Here is a 20,388-nt window from a genome sequence, read left to right as displayed (position 1 = left end):
TCAGGAATAAGCAATTAAAAGCTTGCAGCAGGGAGAAAAGTAGTAATAATAATGATAGCTGATCTCTATCGGTCACTTATCATGCCCAGGCACTGGGCTAAGCGCTTTACAGATATTCTGATTTAACCCTTCTAACTACTCAGTGATGCAAGTAGCCATTACTATCCCAATTTTACAGATGAGGAAACTGGGACTATTAATTATAGAGGATAGCAGCTTTCCAGAGGCATGGGTCCATTAAATGGAAACCAAGAACTATTTGTGCCTAACTCCCCTTCTGTTTCATCTCACTTCCTAATGTTTGCAGCAGGGTCTATATTGATGGTCAAGATTGCTCAGCTCAAAGCTGGTGAGACCTAAACACACACATACCTGGACATAGAAAAAGGGAGCAGGAGAGGCCCCAGCAGAAGATAAGAGAGGAGGTCTGGTGTTGAGGCCTTGAGAGACAAAGAAGTCAATACAGTTTGAACAAAAACCAGAGATCCCAGCAGGCAAAGAGGAACACAACCTCAGAAGGAAGCTTAGAAAAGACTAAAGATAAGAGGTTCTATAGGCATCAGGAAGGTACAGCAGTAAATGAAGGTACCCAGCCTTGGACATTAAGATTCAGGGCTAGGACTTCATGTCCTTGAAGGATTTTAATGGGTAGGGCAGAACCTGAGGCCTGGAGAAAGCGGAGGGGCAGTGCTAATACTATCTTACAATCGAGGAGGGCTTTGTCAGTTCCACAGTGCTTTTCCATACGTCTCTAAATTTGATCTTCTCCCAACAACCTTGTCATTATAATCCCTAATTTTGAGTGGAGAAAAGGAACATTGGAAATTTCTCACTCAAAGCCGGAGGCAGAGCCAGAACCTGAACCCAGGAATTTTGACCCCAAACTTAGGGCTCTTGTTTACTATAGTGTGACTAAGCCAACCATCACAACAGAAACTCATTTACTAGAGCTGGTGTCCGAGATGGGAGCTTGGTCACGAGGCAACAAGAAAGATGCCAGTTGCTGGGGGAGAAAGATATGTGACTGAAACTCGAATGAGATTTTTTTTCTCAGTTCGCAAGTCTAAGTCCCACTCAGTTTAAAGAAAAGAGAACTTTTTCCAGCAGGAATCTCCAGATAGCATTCATTTAACAAGTATTATTTCAAGTGCCTACCATGTGCCAAGCACTGGGAAGCCAACAGTGAACTCAGGAATAGTCCTTACATTATGAAGCTCATAGTTTATTGGAAACACATGAGAAAACAGGTAAGTAAAAACAGCAGTTAGCAGTCCACAGAGGCACTTGTCCCTATGCGAGTAGAAAGTAGAGGCGCTTGTCCCTATGCGTGTAGAAAGTCTGCATTCTATTAAAGATTTCCTATTATTTTATAGAATTTTACAATATAAATTTAAACCAATCATGACTTAATTTTTGAACATTACTGACATTGCTCAATAAGTTCATAACAGGAGCATCTGATTCAGAAATAAGAGATCAGAAAGAAATGACATCTAGGACAAGTAAGTTTTGACACTTAAGAATACTTTCTTGGCCTCTGAGCTTTTCTATCCAGTATCCTGCAGGTTTTCAACTGGCTCATTTAGAGGGTCATCGTCCCTCGCCGTTCCCTTCTCTCTGCTTGCTGGTATCCAGCTCTTCCCTCAGGAGGTCCCTAAGGCACTCTCCTCAGAACCCTTACCTCTAGCAGGAATCTCATGGCACTTGGCATTGAACATATGTGCCCTGTCTTGTCTTTCATCGCTTTTTTTGTTTCCCAGGCTAAGTGGTAAGATCTTCAGTTTAGACATTGGGGCACATACCTTTTTGTAGGTGCTTGATGGTTTGGGGGTTCATTTAGCACTGCCACCAACCAAGGAGTAAGGTGGCCCTCTAGGCTAGGTTAACATGAGGAGTTTAACCCATCCAGATTTAGAACTACAATACAGAGGAAAGGTAAGAGGATTGTTTTTCAAGTAAGCATTTGGCTTCTAAAAGCAGTTTGATTACCTGTCCCACAAATGAAAGGTTCTCTGAAGCCATTTCTTTGGACTGGAAACAGTACCTAGAGGAGAACAAGTACATTTGAACTTGGTTATCTTTCCCATCTTGACTCTGTTATTATTTTTCTAAATGGTGGAGATAAAGGTAATTAACAATTTAATCCATTTGTTGTTGTTGTTGATACTTTTTTTTTTTTAACCTCAACTCCGTGCATTGCACAAATGACTGTAAGACTGTAAAACTTCAAGGAGTATAGTTTTCAGCTTCTGGTTTTACCAAATTGTAGTTCACTAAACCTCACTTAATCAACTAAGTAGAGAATTCCCCAGTGGGATGTTAGGATAGGATAAGTATGTTGTAAATAAAACAATTAAAGGGCTAGTTCACACCTCATCAAATTGCTTAACCACCTGATAACAGTTAACTACGTACATTCCTCATAAAATGCATGGGGCAAGGAGGCAAATTAGAATCCAGCTTCTCTGAAGTGGGACAGGCTACCCTTGAACCGAGGTCTGGCATTACCCTGCCCAGGGCTGGATTAAACTGGCACAGTATGGCCTCTGGTCAGGAAAATATCTGCATAATGCCTCTCAGAGGGGAGTGCCAGGTCTGATCCAGAAATCCCATTAGCAAGGCAGGTTCCCTTCAGAATTGCAACCTTTGAGCCCCAGGAGTAATATAAGATCTTACATTCCTTTTACCCCAATTCTCCTGCAATGAACTTTCACCCATATCATTGCCTTCTCGCTTATGAGAAGAAAAGCAAGTATTACGTTACAGATGGAGAAACCAAGGCACAGATAAGTAAAGAAGTCCAGCCAGGTCACCCTGGCAGAGGTCAGGCTGAAAAGCAGCACTGTGACCTGAGGTCAGTGTGGACTGGAGCCTGTGTGGTTTCCTGGACGGGTCATGAAACCGTAACCCCCACCTGTTGACTCACTGGGGCAACCTGTTCATTTTACAGAGTTGAAGATAAGGCCCGAGAAAGTGAAATGACTTGTCTGAAACCCCCCGGGAAGGGGTCCCTTCTCCACTCTTCAGATCTCCCTAGCACAGACCCTTTGACGGGGACTTTATTTTTAAAGATTTAAAGGTGATCAGGTGTGGAGATAGGAATTTTAGCCCACTTCCCAGTGGGCAGTTTGGATAGCCAGCGTACACCTATAAGCAGAGGATGTAAACTGAGTACAACGGTGCAGAAATCTAGAAGGTGACATTCATTCCCACGGGGCAGGGGCTGCAAACCTAAGTGGCTATAGGGGCAGGTGGGAACTGTCAAGGAGAGAAGCAGGCAGGAGCACAGCCTGAGGGGGGCTATGTCCCTGCCTCGGGGGGCGGCTCCAGCTGATTATGACCTTGGATGTAAGGCCTGGAGGCCTGAATTTAAACAAAAACAGGAAAGCTGAATTTTTATGTGAAAGCCGTCAATGTTTAAATGTCAGCAACTAGCTGAAAAAAAATGTAAATACCATGTAAGCCTAGATATACTGTAACTGTGTGTGTGTGTGTGTGTACACACACACACACACACACACACACATGCCTACAAGTTGCAACCTCTCAGGATTTCCTACACTGACACGCATTGATGTGGAGTGGGACACACAGGGTCCATAGCTCTCAGTCATAAATTTTAGAATTGTTTACAAATCGTTTACTCGCTCATTCTAGGTCTTTGGACAATCACCTTAAACTCTGTATTAAAGATCCAGTTTTATTTCTTTTAAAAATGATTGTGACTTCAAATTCAACAAGTATTGAGGACTTCTGTGTAATTGGTCTTTTTGTTTGTTCATTTGCTCTTTCTCAGTCAGTTCCCGTCACAACCCCACAGCAGAGGAAAGGCAGGAGTAATATACCCATTTTACAGATGAGGTCATTGAGTTTCAGAAAAAGTTAAGTCACCTGGATCACATGTCTACAAAGCTCCTTGCTCAGTTCCAGCCCAGTGTAGTGCCTCTGAGTCCCACACTCTCCCCACTCACTATGCAGAGGTGCATCCCAAGATCCCTCAGAACTGAAAACTGAGAGCACCTTGAGGTCCTAAGGGCAAGCCTAGAACCGCATCTCTCCAGAAGTTCAAGAACAAGCTGGCAGGGGGCAAATGATAAATATGTTTTATTTGGTAATGGCCCCTTCGTTTTAAGTCACTTCAGCATTTACTTTTAATTAATTTCTTTAAATTAGATGCCTTCTACTTATAAATATTTGCTTTCCTATGATAAGCTTTCATTTAAATTATTAAAGCTACAGCTTTGTGACTGATTTTAAGAATCAAGATTGCCGCCCTGCTGATAATAGACTGCATGGATAAAATGGGGAAATCGCCTCCTTATGGGTACACACTCCAGCCCCCAATACAGCACTCAAAAAAACAGAAGCGAGGGTGGATTTTCCGTTTTCTTCGAATTGTTCAAGGAGTAAATCAATAAATCAGGGAATTAGAGAACAGATGTGGGATGAAATAATATCTGAAGGAGCTCACTCACAGTAAAAGCTTGTATTGCTCTGTCTTTTTAAAAAGCACTTATCAATGGCTCTGCACCTACATATTAGTTTGCTGAAGGGAGTAGAGGTGGGAGCGTAGGAGGGGGTTGTGGAAAGGCTCAGGACAGTAACTGTACAAGAGCACTGGACACAAAAAGAAGTAATGACGAGAGAGGTTTCACAGCCCCAATCAGCTGGAGCTATGATAAGCCTTGATTTGCTAGCTGCTCCATTTTACCAGCATCAAAGGCGAGGATGGCACCCGAAGAAGCTGGGCTGGCAGTCAGACTATGTTCCAACAGAAAGAGAAGGGACGAAGAATGCTCTAGTTTCAGTAAAAGGAGATTTGAAAGTAACAGGTTGGTAATGATGCTAATAACAGGTCTTCACCAGCCATGTAATGATCAGCACAGGATGAAGAGGCCAAGGCGGGACTGGGGCGCTCAGGGCTCGTCATCAGAACCAAAGATGCTCTTAATAACCTTTATTATTTGTTGAAAATCATTTTGACAATATAGTTCAGTAACCTTTGTGCTGTAAATCCATTTCATGTGCAAAAATGAAAGATGAATAGAATGTGACGTTACGTAGAATCTGTCATGCTGATGCTGTCTCCAAAGTGTTCGGCCAAATAATGAGAGGGATCTGGAGAGGAGGGCTGAGTGGAGCCAACAGCTGAGCCTTGTGCGGCCACCAGGGCCGGCCTGGGGCTTTGGGGCCTGTTTAGCACGGACAGATGAAGTCCCGGAATGACCCTCCAGACTTCAGTGAACATTATCATGAGGTGCTTCAGTTCCACATCAAAAGTGGTACAGAGAGGCCCCTGGTGCTTCCATGTATTATGTAGTGGAAACTGGAGAACGGCCCCATTGCTGTGGTGCTGGATATTGGGGAGACTGTTCGAATAGAAACCTCCAAAATACACCCAAGCATGAGTGTGGCTGAATCCATTTTTAACATCCAAACTAACCCCACATGGAGCTTTGGGGCCAGACTGTGCCTCCTTCGGTGGCCTCCTCCTCCAGTTGAGGGTGGGACCAAGAAGCTCATGCTACTACTAAGAGAAGGATGAGGAAAGTTCTTTCCACAGGATACCTGCATGGGGATGAAATCCAGTCAGTATTTGAGGTGCTAATGTGAAAACCCTTCCTACCCAAAAGCCTAGGAGCCCAGCACTTATTTTTACATTGGTCCCAGTCCATTTGTCTTTCAACTACCTTATAAGTTAAATACTAACACTAGCATGCTCATTTCTTAAGGCAGAAAGGAAACCCAGAGGTTTGTGAAGTACATTATATAAACCTCACTTAGTCTTATAAATTTGAGAGAAAATATTATCTGATGTTTAAAAAAAAAAAAAGTTTTATGGCAGATCTCGTATTCAGGCCCAAGCAAAACACTTAACCAATTGTCAGGTTTTAAATTCAAGAGTATCATATCCAAAAAAATGTAAATGCTCACACAGTCCCCCAAAGAAAACTGAGTTCCTCTGTCTTTACAAACTCTGCCACGTTTTCATTTGAGAGAAAGTGCAATGTGCTCGAAATTGCTTCGGAGTTGGTGGCAACTGGCTTGGAGGCTACAGAATTCAGCTGTCCTTCAGATTCGTGTGCACCTGCTCTAGGTGGTTGAACTGCTCTCTCGGGAAGCTGCCCGCAGCTCTGCCTGCCTGTCTGCTAGCCCTGATCAACTATTGCTAGTCCAGTTGAAAGGGATTTGAGTGAAGTAAGGCCGTGCAGTGAGGGTGGACAGCAGAGAATATTTAAGAGCATTTTCTAGAACCTAATGTCTGGCCGGAGTGGGGATGGCAGAGGGAGTCTAGATTGCCCGCATGGCTGACTGTAGAGGATGCCATTCTCCAAAGGGACCCTGGAGGAGCAGGAGACGCGGGGAGGGGTCATTGTTTACCTTCGTACCTGTGAGGGTTGAGTGCTCGCGGAACCTCCACGCGGAGCCATCCCATAGGTAGTTCAGGTCACTCTCCTGCTCCAGGTCATACTGGATAAAAGTCACACTCCTTAATTCTCCCCTCGCTTGTGGCCAGTAGGGGACAAGCAAGGGAGATCAGAGGCTACATGGCTTGAATCTGGGCCTCCTACTTCCTGTGTGACCTTGGTCAAGTAACTGAGTCTCTCCGCTTTTCCGTTTCCTCACCTGCAAACCAGGGATGGCAGCACCTACCTCGCAGCGCTGTTGTGCTGGACAAGCAGGTTAATGTGGAGAAAATGCTTCGGATGGAGCGTGGCCTGCTGTAGGCGCTGGGGGCAGAGCTGCTGCGCTTGGCAGCCGTCGAACCTTTGTAATTCTAAACTCGGCTTTCGAGGTTTGTTCCCGAGCTCATCGAGCAGAGTAGTAGCACTGTTCTCAACACTTGTATTTCTGCTTCTGAATTTCAGAGTAAGAGAACTGCGGTGGCAGGTGTCACTGCGGTCTTAATGAAATTATGGTATGAAAGCCCTTCCCGACACACACACAAAGGTGGACATAGTTGAGACTTGTTCTCTGCGGTCCTGGCCCTTAGTGAAGAGGGATTCTGCTGATCTAATACCATAGGTAGTTTACATCCGAATCCTCCTATTGCCCAGGCATAGAAATTAATGGCAGAAAAATGGGGGCAGGTAAAGATGTGGCAGCTATATGACGTCTGAGTATCTTCTCCAAAAATTATGTGTATTACTCTGAAAATAAATATAATCTAAATGGATCAGGGTAAAACAGCCCTCATGAATGGTGTGTTTTTCTCCTCGAATGTCCTGTCTGCAGGCAGTGACCTGGGGCAGACAACTGTGCAGCGCTGCTCCTAAGGGGCAGGCAAAACCGTCTTTGGAATTCAAGACCCTACGCTCTTGAACCTGTTGGCCCTCCAAGTCTAACCTTGAAACGGAACCATTGTCTCTTGCATGACAATTTGATATAATCTTTAGTGTTTAGATATTGAAATTCCAGGGCTACTGTTGAGAGAGAGAGAGAAATTATTTTAGTAGCCTAACAAGTTATAATGATTTGTTCCTTTGGTTGCCATTCTCTTTAAATAAAGTCTCTTCTGGGGTTAAAAATACCATGGAGTAAGCATATGCAGGTGTCACTCGGTAGATTTCACTCCTTTGCAGCCACTCACAGCAGTTTTGGCTTCCAAGATTCCTTCCCTATACATGTTACCCTTTTTCGTTGTCCTCAGCACCCACTTTAATATCTCGCTTCCCCTCATAAAGAAAATTATTTTAGCAAGACCATTTTTAGGGAATACCTCCTACCACCTAATAGGATGAAACATTCTTAAGGGCCATTTTCCAGATAACATCTGCTAACAGGTTATCTAGGACCCCATAGTAATTGCACATGAAGTCTGTGAATAACTGAATTCTTGTTTGTGGTCAATTACTGTAAAACATGACAAAAGAAATTAAATGTGGGCAATCAAAATTCTAAAACTATCTTAAACTGTTCAGAAATGTCTTCTGAGGACTCAGCTGTTCTCATTCCTCTTTCATTTTCTTTGTAAATATTTCCTTGGTGTTCACAAGGACAAAAGGCATCTGCTGATAAATCTCTTTCCACTCCAGTTCTTAGCAAAGAGCGAGAGTCCAGTCCTCATAACGCTGTGGGAAATGCAAGTGATGAGAGTGACATTTCTTTCTGAAAACTGTCTCTGTAACATAGGCCATCAAATGATTATTATAGTTTACAATTCTGTAAAATATGCAGAAGTCATAGCTGTGTAGTATACAGTGCGTAGGGCTCTGCTACTCCTGGCCAGCCACATCCAGGCCTGGATGGAGGCAGAAGGCCTGGTGACTGGAAATCTGACCCTGAAGGAATTTCCAAACACAGACTGAAAGCATCTCTGGCCACATAGCACGGGGACTCCAGCGCCTACAAGTCTATTCGTCTGCGCCGATCTTTTTTTTAGCTTTGTGTGTTTGTTGAAGAATCAGAGAAGAAGGCACCAACATCAGCTCCCTACTAAGGGATCTACATGTGGCACACTTGAGAGTAATATAGCTTCGCCAGATGTTGACTTTCTGCCAAGGGATATGGGGCCCTCTCTTAACACCAGCAGTTTTACATCATGTTACTTCCTTTTATTTGAACCCCAAATTTGGTCACAGTCAATTAGTACCCAAAAAGGAAACCCATAAAGACTACCTTGGAAGTTAAGAAATTGTCTCTGTTTTGGCAGCTATTCGCATGCCTAGTATTTTACAGAAATTAAGAGGAACAAGATTCTGCCCTGTGGAAGCTTTTCCTTGTGCCTTTCACACTTTTTACTGTGTGTCTTATTTTTACACCTGCTAAACTGTGGCTCAACCCTAGCTGTTTCCCCCTGTCACTCTTCCACCTCACCTGTCCTTCCTCCTGAAGGGGGCCATTGGATGGGTGAAGCAGTGGTTCTGTACTCGGGCTTCAGACACATAGGCAACTCGTGATCAGCTATTTATTGCAAAGATTTGTCACTGACCCTTGAAGAACAAAAGGTTACAAATAATTTCTTTTGATAAATTAGAGCAGACTGAAGTTTCTCCCTCGATAATGTCACCCCCACTCACTTGAATCTCCTTGTGTTTTGTTTTGTTTTGCTGAGTGGGAGGGGAGGGCATTCAATTCCAGCAGGAGGTAGAGAAGTTTGCATAATCGTAGCCTCTGCTTCTCTTGCACACGTGTGGTTTATATGAGTTCCCCGCCATGTGTGTTCTGGTGGAGAAAAGGTTGGGAGGCCCTGTGACAGAGGGGAGCTGGACATGGCCTCTACCTCCGATTGGTGTTTATCAGCCCTTAAGCTCAGGTACTTGAAACTGTGGTGGCTGCTGCTGGTTTCACCTCTGACGTCGCCTCCCTAAGACCTTTCATTTGAGATCATATGTACTATATTCTTAGGCACATATGTAAGGATCTTCCTCGATTGTTGTGTTCTAACAGAAATAAAGAAAATTTCTTTGCTGGACTATAAGAAAAACAGTCCTTAAATGATTCTTGAATAAATACATTCAACCTGCACCAGTTAGTCATGTTAACCTCACTAGTAAGTCAAGGCCATTAAATTTGATTCCAAGATTTATTAAGCACCTACTGTGGTTCAAGTACTATGCAAGACAACCGAGATAAGAGAGTATACTTTCGTTCTTGGAAAACAAGACAAATATAATAATCTGTGCCCCGATAAAGTTTACAGTCATTTTGTGTTGGACTCAACCCAACACTTTTCTTCAGCCCACTGCCACCCCCTTCCATCCCTCCTTTTTGAAAAATTAGAGAGTAGTCTTACTTCAACCATTGTAGCCTCTGAATCTCAATGGGAGTCCACTTTCTCTTTTTATTCCTCCACCCACCTACCTACGTCCAGCCCCTACACACATCTGACCCTCTGTGGTTACTGGGTGTGTTATTAGGTTTTCTCTTTAAACTCCCATGAACAAATTCAGCATGCATTTATGGAGCACCTATGGTGTGCAAAGCCCAGTGCTAAGATCTGAGGGAGGGAGATCACTAGATATATGAGGCTCAGTTTCTTCCTTCAGGATGCTTGTGCTCCAGTGCAATAGATAAACGAATCACAAGGACTCAGTTCACCCAACACTGAGCCCTTTCCCCATATAGGATGGGCTTAGCGAGCATAGGAGCATGCCTTCCATCTTTCCATAAAATGAAGACTGTTGGTACCCAGGGGCTGGCTCTCTGACCTGCTTAGCCTCTGATTTTCAGCCCTTTTTTTGTTTAATGAAAAATAGTGGCATACCAAAATGGCAAAAGGAATAAAACCTCATATAAAGAAAGTGATCCTTATTGTTTCTTCACATGTCAATATCATATGTCTTTCTCATGTTTAGACTTAAAGGTCAACATTTGTTATTGCATGTGTCTGTGTGATTGGAAACTGCATATCTGAGATAGTTCCTGTACGTTTTCCAAGCAAAATCTGACTCCTTTTGTCCTCAAATATGAACCTAATCAAAACTAAAATAAAAAAGTAAATAGTGAAAAAATTTAAGTGAAATTTTAAAAATAGAGATATTTTCATGACAGCTTCCTTAAAGAATTATATTATAAAGAAAGCAAATATAAGCTTGTTTCTCTTTCCTTAAGTAAATATGGTTCCTGGGTGAGATTTTCAATGGGAAACTGATTTTAAGAAAAACAATAACACATACAAATGAAGCTCACGAGGTCACATGGAAAATGAGGGGTCTGGAAGTTGTGATACAGTTTCTATTTGGATCCCTGTTTGCATCAGAATCTCCAGAGGAAGCTGCCACTGTGTTGCTCAGGATCGACTCAGGCAGCATCGGTCACTGTGATTAAGCATTTCTTAGACCCCAGAATGGACTGGTTTCTGTGCTACAAATACGAAATTTCATCCAAATAAAGAAACTATATAAAGAGAAACTCAAGATTAACAAAGCTAAAATTTCAGCTCACTCCCTCTTCTTCCTTTTGCCTATCAAGTTTGTTAGTTAATGAGAAGGGCTTTTTTTTTTTCTGTTTAAAAATCATTGCTTTAAGAGAGAGAGAGATAATACAATATTGAAAAGCACTTAGATGTTGTTCTGGGAAAAGTCTGTAGAAAATTCTTAATTTTGAGCAAAAAGTTATTACAAACAACAGCAACTCCCCCCACCACCACCACCATCATCAAGAAAAGGAAAATTCTTCTAGCACTCTTTGAACCTTTAACAGTGTTTTTATAGGCCAGCTCATTGTTTTCCTTCTCTCTGAAAAATTAAAAATGATAACTGTTTCTGATGAGTTCTACAGAGTAAAGACGATTTCCATGATTTCATTTCTTGACAAAGAACAGCTACCTTACTTGGTCTCTGCCACATGTAAGCAAACTCTCAGGCATGGAACCTCCCCTCAGAGGAAGCAACATGGGGCCCCAAACTATCTGCTCCACCTGCCCTGAGAGGTGGAGGAGTGGCTGGGGCGAGGTGTGGGGGAAGAGATAGCAACTGTCCCCATGTGCACTGGCCTGGTGGCTCTCAGGGTGGCTTCTGCCCCGTCACCACTTGATCTGGGTTTTCTCTCCAAAAATAAAAAATAAAAACAAGGTGTGCCTGTCTTTTATAATGTTCTGTTTTAAAAGAGAGAAACCTCCAGGGAGAGAACAGGACCCTAAAAGTCCAAGGCCTGGAATTCCTCCTTTCTCTCTTTCCATTTTAAACAGGAAACATCCAGGCTAAGAGGGTCCGCAGGGAGCACCGGCTGTGTGTTCATTTTAAAGCAGATAATGTTTGTGTGTTGCAAATGTCAGTGATTTATCCCCAGGGCTTAAAATGAGTGCAGAAAAACCACATGTTTCACTTCATGCAGGGAAATATCTTCAGTAGATTTTGAGAGAAAGCACAGGTTAAGGATTTTTTTTAAGCGTTTCAGAAATCTCTAACATGAACCAAAGGAAATAGAAATGAGCATGGGGGGGGCTCCAAATATTTTATGATAAAAGATATAATGAACGCTGGAAGTTTCCTAAATCAAAAATAAAATTCTCAGGGAGAGAGAAGATGAAATCCTGATCCTTAATTTCTCCTGGCTGGAGTGACAGATACACATTTGTGCCCGATTTGTCACGGGCGATTTAAAATAGAGCGAAGCACACTGCACTGAATCATAGCAGTTGACGCTATAATAACTTGTACGTAAACAATTTAATTTTTTTATCTGAAAACTCTCGCTAACTAAATTACCCCAAGCGCAAGGATCTATCTTTCATTATTATACATAGCTAAATTAAGATATAAAGAAGTAGAGAGGGAGTTCTGCTGTTCATCTTGGTAAATGTGCTCGCATGCTGCTTTCCACATGCTCAGAGCTTGGAGCCTGTCAAACCTCCACTGATTTGAAGAACTTACAGAGCTGTTTTAACATCACACTGCAGATTACAGGCTGATTTTGACCCTCGTTGATGGTGTCTGATTAACCACAGACAGTCTGCTCTCACAGCCCTGTCATTTCTTTCAAGTGTTCAACCAGGCTGTACTCTGACATTGGAGAGCTTTTCATTAATTATGATTGTTGCTGTTTTCCTTTTAAAATATAATAAAAGGGAGGAGGGGTAAAAAAGTGGGAAGGATCTGGGGGAGATGGTGGTGTATATGCGCACAGGAGGTTTATGGGATTTTAAGAGCCACAAACAGAACTCATCTGTTTAACCCCAGGCTAGATAAGAGGCAGTCATCTGTTTAGAGACGTATTGCTTCTGTTATGGCAAGTGGATCAGAAGATGCTTGTTGTCTTAGCAGAAAGATCTAGCAGGGTCACTTTCTGTGAGTGTTTATTCTTGCCCTGGACCTTTCTGGGCACTGCGTGCCCACCGGTGACGCTGTGTGACGTGCAGCTGGCTTGGCTTTTCCCATCTGCCACTGGCCTGGCCGTGCTTCTTGACTGCAGGGGAATTGCTTTTAGAAGCTCTAGGGGACTAGTTCCCAGCTCCGGGTTAGGACTTTTTCTAGGAACTGTAGAGAAGGGTGGGCACACTAGTCCACACAGGGATGTGACAGAAGACAAAAAGGTACACCAAGACTATGGCCCATGTAAAGAGCACCCACGGACCTCGGAGAGAAGCGAGTGTCATCCAGGGGCACCGGATGGCTCTGAGTAGCCTGTAGCTTCTCCCATCCCATACAGGCCCCCTTCAGGGAGGCAGAGGGAAGGGGTGGGATATCACAGCCCTAAGGGAGCTCAACTCCGCCTTGTTTAGGAAACTCGTTGGGCCACTATGATAAAGGCCAGCAGAAGAGGGTATAAACCAGAGAGAAGCACATTCTCTCAGGCACTAATCCGAGCGTAAGCAGCCCTGGCTGACATGGTGGCTCCACGGTGGCAAGGACCCAGGCTCTTGCCGTGTGTGGCTCTGCCTTCCTCAGCGTGCGGCTTTCCCCTCTGGTCTGAAATGGCCATTCCAGTGGCCAGCACGAAGAGAGGGTGAGCAAAGAAGGTTCCCTGTCTTCTTTTCAGGGGCACAGGTCACTTCTGCTCACAACCCAGGGGCCATGCCCACCTGTCCTCCTAAACATGGGGCAAAGCCCTGTAGCCTCCGGGTGGGCACAGTGGGAGGGTCGGCACACGCATTTATTAAGCTTACCTTCAAGCAGTTCTTAGGTGCTGCTTGGCCCGCGGGGACCCCTGTGGTACACTAAGGGAGACTGGGGAGTGCGGTCTGCAGCGGGGCAGCCGGCCCGGCAGCTGCTGACACAAGTCTCTTCTCTCCCCAGGGGCGGACCGGATCCCGCAGACTATCTCACGGCAGCACCCCGAGGGCTCTACAAGGAGAGGGAGCTGCCCTACTACCCGGCGGCTCATCCCGCGCACCCGCCCAAAGGGGGCTACCCGCGCGCCCCGGACCTGAGGGTGGCAGATCTCCGCTACCCCCAGTACTACCCTCCCCCGCCGGCGCCACAGCACAAGGGACCCTTTCGCCAAGACGTGCCGCCCTCGCCCCCTCGGCACCACAGGGCGCCAGCCTATCAGGAAGTGGGCAGGCCTGGGCCCCGCGCGGGCAGCCCAGACCAGTACCCCTACCGAAGCCAGGACCCCCGGCAGAAGAACCCCATGACTGCGGCCGTGTAGCTGAGCACCGCCAGCCAGCGAGGCCCGGGGAGGAAGCCAGCGAAGCCACCCTGCCTTCAGGCCCCCTTCCCGTGAAGACTGTCCTTGGGACGCATTAGGGGTTGGTTTAGCCGAGATCGTGACACCCGACTGCTGATTAGAGGGAAGAGGAAGGGACAGGCGTTTGGAGGGTAAATCAGGAGCAAGAGGAAGGATGGGGCCACGGAAACAATACTGCTTGACATCTGACACGTTTAGGGCGGTTGAAGGCAATGAGAGGGCCTTTGAAGGAGCACATGACAGAGGAGGGGCGCCCGGGCGCCTCCCTGGTCTGACACCCTGCAGGCACAGGGCCCTGGATCGTCTCCCTTCAGAAGCTAAGCTTCCACCCCGTATTAAGTCTGAAGAGCGGCTGCAAACTTGGGTATCTTAAGTGAGTAATTTTTTCCATGAGAAACAACCAGCAAGCATGACTTGTGAGCTCCTTGAAACGTTTTACACCCAGAGGAAGACTGCATTTCTTTATCTGTAGAATTAATTTCTCAGGTTCCTGGTACCATTCGTTTGGTATAAGTGTTTCACGTTCCCTCACTTTTATATAAAAGTAAGATGCGAATGCAGTATTAGAGTTCTGGGAGAGTGTGCGAAGCTAGGCAGAACTTCTAGAAGGAACATTATTCCAGGGACCACGGTGGCCAGGTTGAGAGGATTGAAACTCCCATGGCCCTCACCTTCCTTCCCCCCATGTGCCAGGCACAATAGCATGGGGAGGAGTCCTAGAGGCCCCCCCAGATCTCCTGCTCATAATTATTATTACTGGGGCCTCTGCTTTAAGCTTCCCACCTGAGGGCTAAATGTACTTGAGAAAAACAGGGCCCACTGACTAGACCACACAGGAAACAATGCCCTGGAGGTGCCAATTCCAGACTCAGTGCCAAACATCACCATCTGTACCCCAGGGACAGGGAGGGGCTGATTGTGGCCTTTAGAGACTGATAACCAGCAGGTAGTAGATGGTGGTGGCTGACCTTGTGTGTGTGTGTGTGTGTGTGTGTGTGTGTGTGTGTGTGTGTGACCAGTATGAATAATGAAAGATAAAAATGCTTTCTGGAAAGTGTGATGAGTAAGGGAATAATAAAGGAAAAAAAGAAAGAAGGGATAGGAAGGGAGGAGGCACACAAACGAGATCATTCTGTATCTGCTATATTTCATTAACGAAAGTCGGGGCAAGACCAAGGCCAGGGTGTCCAATTGGGAAATGAAGGTCTATGGTTTCAGGAAGCTGAACCTCACCCTCCAAAACCCATCTCAATCTCTTTTGAGCTTTGCAGCTATTTTTCTGTTTATTTCAACAGAACTTCTAAAACTTACAACCTGGCCCAAATGAGAGTACAAACAAAAGACTGAGACACAGTAAAACATGGGAGCAGCAGATCCAATTGTCCAGTGACTCTCGCCATACTTTCGGCCCTTTCACATTCTTTCTTTATTCCCTCCCAAAAATAAAAATGTCTTGAGTTCAATTTAGAGGTATTTTGGTCAACATTAAAATACCTCTGACTAATAGGATTTAATAAATTATAGTATTACTGAATATAGAGAGTACCCATCCAGCCCAGTTTAGTCTTACTGTTTTTAATTTAAAATAGAATTCTGTTACCAAGAATGATACAACTGCTGGTTTTAGATTTAAATCATGTCATTTACTGGACTTTAAGAGGTATCATTTTCTCAACTACAATTACTATGGTCTTGAGAATGGGCTGTCAAGTTCTTTTTGGCCCTCTCATCTCTCTCAAGCCAGGCACCTTTAGATCGTTTGCAGTTTGTGCAGAGAGGTAGAGGATCTCGGGCCCTGCTCACCCAGAGGTGGGGTGCAGGTGAGCTGTAGGGTTTCCCTGCCAACATGCCGAACACTGCCTTTCCTTCAATCTAAATAAACCTTGAAGAAGAAAGTGAGACTGTGAGAGTACTGCAACTCAGTTTAAAGCATTGAAAATCAGCTCTTCAGTATGTTCCATAGTTTAACCAAATGTCTGTGGACGACTGGACATAACCCAACCAGAAGGCTGCTTCTGGACTAAGGCCAAGGCTCACAAGAGGTGGCCTGGGGGAGTAGTATAAAGTGAGAAATTCTATGTGCATTGGAGAAATGACCTTTGTAGGAAGAATGCCCATATTTTCACCACGTTTCCACCTTGTGAGCACACCTCCTGCAGGCAGGCTCAGGGTAGGTTGCTCCAAGCATGGTTTTGTGTTGTATACACAGTAAAACAGGTGCTAATCCTGAGGGGCAGCCTATGATGGGAAGGCACTATTAAGGTGGACCACAAAATGATTATAGCAGTTTTCCTTTCTTGCTTGAAGCATAACACATGCCCCATCGACCCTGCCTGGAAGAACCCAGCATTATGTGTATGACAGGGGTCCCCTCAAGCCAAGCAACAATTAAGAGCAGCTTGAATGTAAGCCTTATAAATACCTTTGTCCCAACCCTCCAATTGTCACCAGAGGTTACAGGAGTCTTTCCACCATTTAAGAGAACAGGTTGTTTAGAGTATTTAGAAGACCAGGCTCTAATCAGTAGGTACCCAGAGTAGCAAGAAATAGTTCCCAGTTTATTTAGGGCTTTGGAAGAACTCCATCAGGTGTCTCCTTGTAGCTCAGGAGGCTAATACCACCATCACCCTTACCATCCACCGCCCCCAGGAGTAGATGGCACAGGGAGCGCAAACCCATCGACCCATACCCACCTGGCTCGTGATCTGACCACTGGGTCATTTAAGCCTTGAAGTGATGTTTTGGCCTCAAGTCACTGAAAATTTTAGAGGGCTGTTTTTGTCCCTTTTTACAGGAGTAGAGAGATGAAAGGGAGAAAACCACAGCAAACTTTCAGATGAAGGAAAATTTAGTCTGCCAGGGCACACAACATCTCATTAGCCTGTTGTGTCCCTGGGCTGTGGCTGTAGCACTCTTGGTGCAATAATTGCTCCCCCACTATAAATCTGTGAATAAAGGCAAGCTCAGAGACAAGAGCATTGACTTAAATCACAGTTGAGTAACGAACAAAAATTAGAAGAAAATTCCTGTGCAGCTCATTATTCTTAGGTGTTTAGGTCTGTGTGCATTGACCCCCATAGGCAACACCGAGCAAAGATTGTATAATCAAGAGCGTGGTGAGATCCACCGTCCCACGGTCACTCCATGGAGGAAATTTGCAACGCCTGGTAGAGGAGATTCGAGACTTCACTGTAGCTTTATTTTTGCCACCAACTCAATAAAATTAAAACATGGTCCATTATTTCTTCCAAAGATTTGTGAACTTCTTATTTTCTGAAGGAAATCTACCTGGCAACTTTTGGAGTTGTCAGGCCTGAAGCTGGTATGCACAGAGATCAAGCCTTTAAGAGTGCTTCTCCTCCTAGCCTGTAACCACCACATTTCTTTTCATTGGAGGAACATCCTAGCATTTCACAGGGAGAGAGAGATCTGGAGAGTTTGGTGTGGAGAGGAAGGTGTGTCTGTCAGATCCCCGTCAGCATTAAACTCTGAAATCCACAATGAACGGCCTTCAAACTGGTGCTAAATCGCATAGACACCCTACTGCTTTCTGAGTCCATGAGCAACAGAAAGTCCAGATTTAGTACAATTAGGCAGGAGGGAGTCATCTTCCCGAACATGCTACAGGAGTATTTCTCTGCACTCCCAGTTCGCACTGACTTAGGTGGAAATGATGCCACAATGAGACCACAAAGAGGATTCTCCATAAGATACCCCTACAAAGTCACCTCTCTGATAAAAAGAATAAAAGTTAGATAGCTAAAATAAGCCTAGACTCTCACATGCAGCTACGACTTCTAAGTGAAACTCTTTCTCCCTCCTGTCCTTAAATAGTCATAGAATCACACACCGCCTGACTTGCAAAGATGGGCTTAACTACCTAGCGAGTGGAGAGCGAACTAACCCACTGCCCTGGCGCAGCCCTTCGAGAGAGTGCTGTTTACTACTGGAACATAGAAACAAAACCTGCTGTGGAGACAGTCACTTTTTCTAGTGTTTCCCTGTGCTTATGTGATACCAAGTCTGTTCTGAATATAAGAATATATGAATCATATTTTGGCATATGGGGGTGGAGAATAAGTTCTTCACAGACTTTTTAAGATGATTCCATTTGTACCACAGAAAATGTTTTGGATGTTGTTATATATGAATATACAAATTTTTCTTGTTTTATTTTGCATTAAAATAAAGCTTTATTCAGTCAGTAGGGCGTCAGAGTCTTGGTTTTCACCCACCATCAGTTTGTTTTAGGAATTGATGAATGAATGGGTTGGTCTGGTCCTGCTTACCCTTGAACAGAGTGTCACAGGGTAGAGGACAGAGGAGTAAGTATCTGTCACGTGCTGGACTCCCCAAGAAACAGATGCTGAACCAGCAGGATGTCTATTTGGAAGTGCACTTGGGTTCAGCACCTACAGAAGGCAGGGGAAGGGAGCAGGAAGCGAGAGAGGGAGGAGCTGTGGCCCTGCAGAGTTGTCCCAAGTTGATCTAGGGATCTAGGCCTTTATCCCCCTGTGTTGGTCAGTGGATATGGGCTACCCCTGGGAGGAGGTGAGACCCAGGCCGAGGCAGTGTTCTTTGCTTTGGGTGAGGCAATGTATTTCACAGCTCCATACCATGACAGCGTGCAGTAAGCACAGCCATCCCTGTTCCAATGCCCTGTGTCCTGTGGCTCCTCAGTCATCCTGCAGGACCCGGATAAAGCGGGCTCTTTCCCCATGAAGACTTAAAGGCAGAAATTGGAGACTGGCTCCCTCGTATCCATCCCACCTTCTTACAGCAAAATTTCCTACAGACCAGAGAACTAAAGCTGGAGACCACAGTTCCTTGCAGTTTGAGTTCCACCAGGCCCAGCTTCTACCAATCAGATGAAACACCCTGGAAGACAGAACCTAGGCCGTCTTCTGCTGGCAAACTTGGTAGCAGAGGCTTTTGGTTTTACTGCAGGAGTGTCCACTCTAGCCTCCTGGGGATCCAGAGGCTGAGTGTCAGCATGGTTCACAGCTGAGGAAAAGTGATTCTGTTGCCGATAGTTGGGCCGTTGGCTTTTTGAGGCCCTGACTTTCCGATCTTCGAAGGATACCAACTCCCTCAGTGAGCCAGCTCTGTAATGTTCTGAGATTTATTGCTGGAAGCCCTGCCAAAGCCTGCTCCTCCAACCCTTCCAACAATTTTGCAAAACACCTAATTCCCCACGTTAAATCCCTTTCGGTTTAAACTAGCTGGAAGGGGCTCGGTTATCTGCAACTAAACCCACCAAGACACCTTGCACAGCCCTCCTCCTGAGGCCGACTTGGTAATTCCATCCTATATGTTACCAAGATACTTTCTGCAGGTCCTCAATAAAACTTTTATTACCTCGATTACAGTGATTAGTTTCCACGTCTGTGTGGCCTTCGAAGGAGTATCGGATTTGCAACACATTGCCTGGCTCTGACTCTCTGCTCAAGACATATTTGTTGAATTCATTTGAATGAAGAAATGAGGTGTGAGGATTCTTTTTCTGAATTGCTGCACTGCTGACGTTCCATCTCACGGCTCAAACCATAAATCTCAAAGCCCTGTTGTTAAAGATCGCCAGGTATTATTCTCGAGGTGAATGGTGTTAGCTAGCTCATGTGGGCAGGCCAAATTTCAATTTAAAACACGAAGCAGGCTGGGAGCTCGTAAATGCAATGGGTAATGCATTATTTAGAGAGTAAAGAGAGACTTAAGCAGAGAGAAAATGTATTACTTACAATCTACTAAGATGGAAATACTTCTAGTGACAGATGATTACTATTATTATTGTATAATTCCCTGGATTTGGGGCTAGTGCTTTGCAATCACTTGCATTACTTGTTCCTTTCAACAGCTGTAGGTGGTGAGGTGGATGGATGGCTCCCTGACTTTCTGTAAGGAAACTGAGTCCTGCACACGATGGTACTGGGATAAAGATTTAATGAACGCTCTTTAGGCAAATCTAGAGGAACTAGAGATTACTTCGTAAGTGTCTTGACAACCAAGATTTCTTTTTCTGCGGCCCTGTTTATCCTCACTAATTATTGTTTACAATACATGCTGACTATTTCAAGATCACAGTAATGTTTGATTCTCATATAGTCAAAGAATATCAGGGTCATACTTCTTTAACAGCCGAAGAAACTGAGGCACGAAGAAGCCAACCTGGTGACCCTGGGCCACATTGGGGAAGAAAAGGCTGAACTTCCTTTATTCATTATATATGTTTTGAGAATCTACTACATTCCTGGCACACTGTGCTAGCTGCTGAGAGGGTTCTCGGTGGTGTGGGTGGGCACCTCGCCAGCTCACACT

At 44.8% G+C, this 20,388-nt stretch overlaps 1 protein-coding gene across 2 annotated transcripts in view; it reads left to right on the top strand.

The window, feature by feature from the left end:
* The window catches only part of PARD3B (par-3 family cell polarity regulator beta), an 853,033-nt gene extending 834,757 nt beyond the window's left edge, over positions 1-18,276 (top strand). For both annotated transcript variants that reach the window (XM_081143277.1, XM_081143276.1), the window contains exon 23: positions 13,680-18,276. In XM_081143277.1, coding sequence (XP_080999403.1) covers positions 13,680-14,034 — 355 coding nt within the window. In that variant the 3' untranslated portion in view covers positions 14,035-18,276. The remainder of the gene's footprint in view (positions 1-13,679) is intronic.
* Positions 18,277-20,388: the final 2,112 nt, after the last annotated feature.

This window comes from Miniopterus schreibersii, assembly GCF_964146895.1.
Source record: "Miniopterus schreibersii genome assembly, chromosome: 7".
Taxonomy (NCBI): Eukaryota; Metazoa; Chordata; class Mammalia; order Chiroptera; family Miniopteridae; genus Miniopterus; species Miniopterus schreibersii.
The sequence above is the reverse complement of the archived record's forward strand: the minus strand, read 5'-3'. Positions and strand labels throughout refer to the sequence as shown.